The sequence below is a fragment of the Pteropus vampyrus genome, unplaced genomic scaffold (genome assembly GCF_000151845.1).
Source record: "Pteropus vampyrus isolate Shadow unplaced genomic scaffold, Pvam_2.0 Scaffold88, whole genome shotgun sequence".
In the NCBI taxonomy this organism is placed as follows: Eukaryota; Metazoa; Chordata; class Mammalia; order Chiroptera; family Pteropodidae; genus Pteropus; species Pteropus vampyrus.
In genome coordinates, this window is record NW_011888869.1 from 85571 (window position 1) to 90200 (window position 4630).

The window sequence follows — 4630 nt, forward strand, 5'->3', positions numbered from 1 at the left end:
AATATTATTATAAATAATAAACACTTAGTGAACACTTATTAAACATTAAATGAGCCTTCAAATGCAATTAACCATAAACATTTTTACCAAAAGAATGGTGCCTTCATTAAATAAAACAATTGATAAATGAATAAGAACCTAGGAAGATTCCTAAACATCATTTCTCTTTTCATGGTATTAATTACTTCTACAGGAAGAAAAAAAAGCAGTGTTAATATTACCTTTAACCTACCATTTAAAAATAGACTTCTTATGTTGAAAGCAATGATGCAAGAACATGTAATTTAAATAGATTCTACATGTAGAATGGTTAGGAGGCATTAACGTCACAAACAAATTTCTCATGTCAAGAGACTACCCATTTGTTCTAGCAATAAATTACCAAGTTGCAAACTAAGAATGATATTGCCTGGTTAAAAGAAAATGCAATTTATGGAAATGTGCTTTGCATTCGCATGCTTTTTCCCACTGATAAAAATAATAAAAATCATTGTCATAAGAATGGTTGCCATTTAGCAATCACCTATGATCCACCAGAACCTATGCCAGACAATCAGCATGCACTGTGCTGATTACCACAGCTATCTGGCTGGATGGATATTTTCCTCCAGAAAGCCAAAGCTCAGCTAAGAATAAGCATCTACACAACTCTAAAGTAACATTCTACAATTCAAACCCAGGAGGGCCTTACTCTACAACCAATGACAGGTCATGGTCTCCACTGTAGTAAAACTCATAAACTCAAGAAAATTAGATTTATTTTTTATTCCTTTGTATTTTTCTTTGAACAAGATCCTATCATTCAAATGCCTAAGCTCAGATCATAAAAGATTGCTATAGTTACACATTAATTCTTGCCTTACATTTAATTCCATAAAGGCATTTTGCCCTGTTTTTTGTGCTGTTATTTTTCTAGTCCCAAGTCATAGAGGGAAAATATATTTTTGTTTGTAATATATCTCTAACTCAATTTCTTTCCAGTAGCGTGACTTTGATCAATTCAGACATTTGTCACTGTTCACACACACACACCCCCCCCTCATTTGTAGACGTCACAGGACATAGAAACAAGATGTTTAGCATCAACGAGAAGAGCCTGTATGTTCTCTCTGAAACTTTCCTTGCTGCTCAGCTGTGTGTGTGTGTGTACAGGTGTGTGGTGTGTATGTGTGTGTGTATGTGCATTTGTATGTGTAAAGAAAGCTTTAGAGGAGGATGGGAAAGAGAGTTTCTAAGAGAGAAAGAGAGAGAAAGAGAGGAAGAAAGAAAAGAAGAGGAAATAGAAAGAGGGAGAGGAAAAGAGAGAAAGGAGGGAGGACTGCTTTATAGCTGCTAAGATTGCAGACAGAAATAGCACACAACCACTGTGAGCTGTATGAGACTCAGAAACCCAGACTAAATTGTGTTCACTTTTCTTAATCAGTTACTCAGAGAGAAGGAAATGACATCTGGTCCTGTCCTCTTCTACATCTTGATTTTTGGAAAATATTGTAAGTATGCTCAGTATTTAATTTTGTATACCTAAGTATTTTATGAAATCATCACAGGTACAAGTGTTTCTTACTTAGTTTATGCTTTTAAGATAAAAATGCTTTTTCTGACAAAACTGTAATCTCACTTCAGAATTCTTCTTAATAAATTCCTGGTTTATATTAAAAACTGGACTTTATTGTCTGAGTCAGTAGTTAAGCATGACTAGCATGTTATGTAAACCTATGCTTCATAACAACTAGTTTGTCTAACTGATATTAACAATTATTTTATAAGTAGTTTTCTAATATTTCAACAGGAGTAGCCCTTAAAGAGATTGAATTCAAGGAATATGCCCACTGAAATGTCATGGAAAGTCTGCATTTGTTCCAGTTCTTGTGTAGTTGTATCGTTCCGTTGTCCTAGTCCTTTGTGATTTAATATCATAATTATGCCTCCTCAGAGAGAGATGTGTTCATAAAACTTTTTTAATTAGCAAGATTTTTCACTGTCTCTTAAAGAAAGACAAGAAAAAACACAAAGCAATGAAAAACAGACTCATGAGGAACCTAAATGGACATTTTACTTTTGCTATGACAATTTTTGCTTTCTCTGTGTGCCATAGGTTATTTTTCAGAATTTTTGTTAATCAAGGGAAAGAGTAGTTCTGCACGAAACCCTATTTTAATTATTTTATGTACATAGAAATAAAATGTTTTCGTTTCTTGGGTAATAAATAATTAGAAAGTCAAAGCAAATCAAGAAGGAAAACTTTCTGGGTACCTTTAATACCTTGTGATGCTAGGAATAAATAAGATTTAACAAATTTAGACTTTGCAAGCATGTTTATATTTCTCTAGCTCTTAAAAGTTTACAAAAGTTTGTTTACACAAAGATATCCTATTGAGGAATGGCTCAGGGTAAATTTCAATCTGAACTCTCCCAATTCTGATGTACTGTGCCACACCAAAGTTATATTTTTTTCCTTTCTCTCATTCTCTCCTCCTGACCTCTAGAATACCTCACTTTAATGGTCAAAGGTGGGAGACAGCATCAAAATAAAAAAAAAAAATGACTCAAAGTCCTGGAGGAACATTCTAGTTCCTAGCTTTTCCATCTCTAATCTTGATTGCTGACATTCCCATTTTTTAACTGGGTGGGGAGGGGATCAATTTGCAAAACTTCACCAGAAGTTTACTGTTTCTAATTATAATCTAAGTGTTTAAACTATCAAAGTTTTGAGATTTGCCACCAATAGCCTCGTAAATCAGTAACAGATTCTGCCATCTCTTTTTCCATTTAGTGAAAAGAATAAATTGAATAAGCCAAAGAATACTTCCAAAATAGGCATTCTAGTATGAGGAATCAAGGGTATCTATGCATGTTCAGGGCGGGTTGAAAAGCTTTGGCTCAAGTGCTACCAGACATTTCAGGTGAGTAAAAAAAGTTCATGCTTCCATGTTCTCTTTTATTAATCAAAAATTATTTTCAAGAGCAGAAAATATAAAATAGATAATAATAATAATGATGATGATAATGTCAAAACCTTCCAACTTTTTAAATTTAAGTTTTTTTATTTAAAATTTTTTGAAAATGCAATTGTGAGTACTGGAGAACTGCAAGTTCTATTCCTTCTGTGGCTGCCACACAGGATGAGGGCATAAATATCTGAAGCTGAGTTTGGCAAGCAAGATGCCTGGCTGTCTTGGTGTCACCTGGGTGGGTGGAGTGGATGGGGCATTTGACAGGGACTCCTGAAATAGCAACCCAATCCCATGACTCATCTTTTAGTTTATCTCATCACCCAGCTTCACCTAAGAGAAGATTTTCTGGACATCCAGCAAAAGAAGTTAACAGTGACATAAAAACAAAGTCTTAAATCTCAATAATTACCCCATGGTTCTTGTTGTTATTGTTATTTGTTTTTAGTTATTATTTATTTGTTTGTTTATTTTAATTTTTTAGGCGAGGCAAACCTTGGCTGACCTCACAGATTACAAGGACCTTGTCAGTTTACAATCCCTGGTCTTCCTAGGTGGTCTCCCATCCAAGTACTAACCAGACCAGACCCTACTTAGCTTCCAAAATCAGAGGGGATTTATTTGTTTGTTTTTAATCCACTTCCCTGTTGCCTGGGGACAGCTGTCATGGAACACAGCTGACCTAAGATGCTTAGCAGTCCTGTCCCGTACTAGCTCTATGGCTTTTGACAATGACTTACCTTCTCTGAGCCTTAGTTTATAAAATGGCAATAAAATCTCTTTTACCCTATCTCCTCCAGGATCCCCTATGTTTGTTTTTTTCTTACATAAATTACCTCCCTGAATCTTCCAAACAACTCTATTATGTAGATACAGTTAAGCAGGAGAGAAAGGCAAGGCCCAAGGACATTCGGCACCTTGTCAGAAGTCTCAAGGTAATAAATGCCAAGATTCAAATGTTTTCAAAGTCTATGCTCTTTCCCCTAGACCATGAATATTCTCAATAGTGCTAATGTGTATAAAAGGACTTTGAAAATGTAAAGTCCTTTATAGACTTAAGCAATTATTAGTCACCCTTTCAACCAAAAAAATACTTACTGAATGCCAGTTACTTTAATATGCAGTAGGACTGGATGGTGATTACGGCATGAGCCCCGCCCTGGCAGGGTAGAGTGGCAAAGAAAGAAAGTTATTCTGGAATTAGCAAACAATGAGACAGGTACACACAGACAGGTGTGACATTAGATTCAAAAAAGGTTTCCTTTCAGCCTTAAGAATTTTTCGTTCTTAAAAAATTCCTCTGTCTATATTGTACCAATGCTAATTTCTTAGTTTCAAAAACGTATTATGGTTGTATAGGATTTTACCTTTAGGAGAAGCTGGGTGAAGAGTAAATGGAACCTCTCTATACTGTTTTTTCAACTTCCTAGGAGTCTATAATTATTGCAAAATTAAAATAAAAAAATAGTCCTCAGGAAAAGTTATATCTTAAGTCCTTAAATGCTTCCCCATTACTTAAACAGAATCATTAAGCAAAAACAATCATTGTACTGAATACTTTAGATAGGAAGGGAACAAGAGAAATAGAAAGGGCTCAGACACTAACTTGATCCACTTTAGTATTTGCCAAGGACTGACCCAGCTGGTAAGGGCCTATTTTTTAGATTCCACGTGGATAC

At 35.0% G+C, this 4630-nt stretch overlaps 1 protein-coding gene across 1 annotated transcript in view; it reads left to right on the top strand.

Moving 5' to 3' along the window:
* The first annotated feature begins 1389 nt into the window (after positions 1 to 1389).
* RXFP1 (relaxin/insulin like family peptide receptor 1) overlaps positions 1390 to 4630 on the top strand; it is a 93282-nt gene continuing 90041 nt past the window's right edge. Inside the window, 1 exon segment of the mRNA XM_023532713.1 lies at positions 1390 to 1490. Coding sequence (XP_023388481.1) covers positions 1442 to 1490 — 49 coding nt within the window. The 5' untranslated portion in view covers positions 1390 to 1441.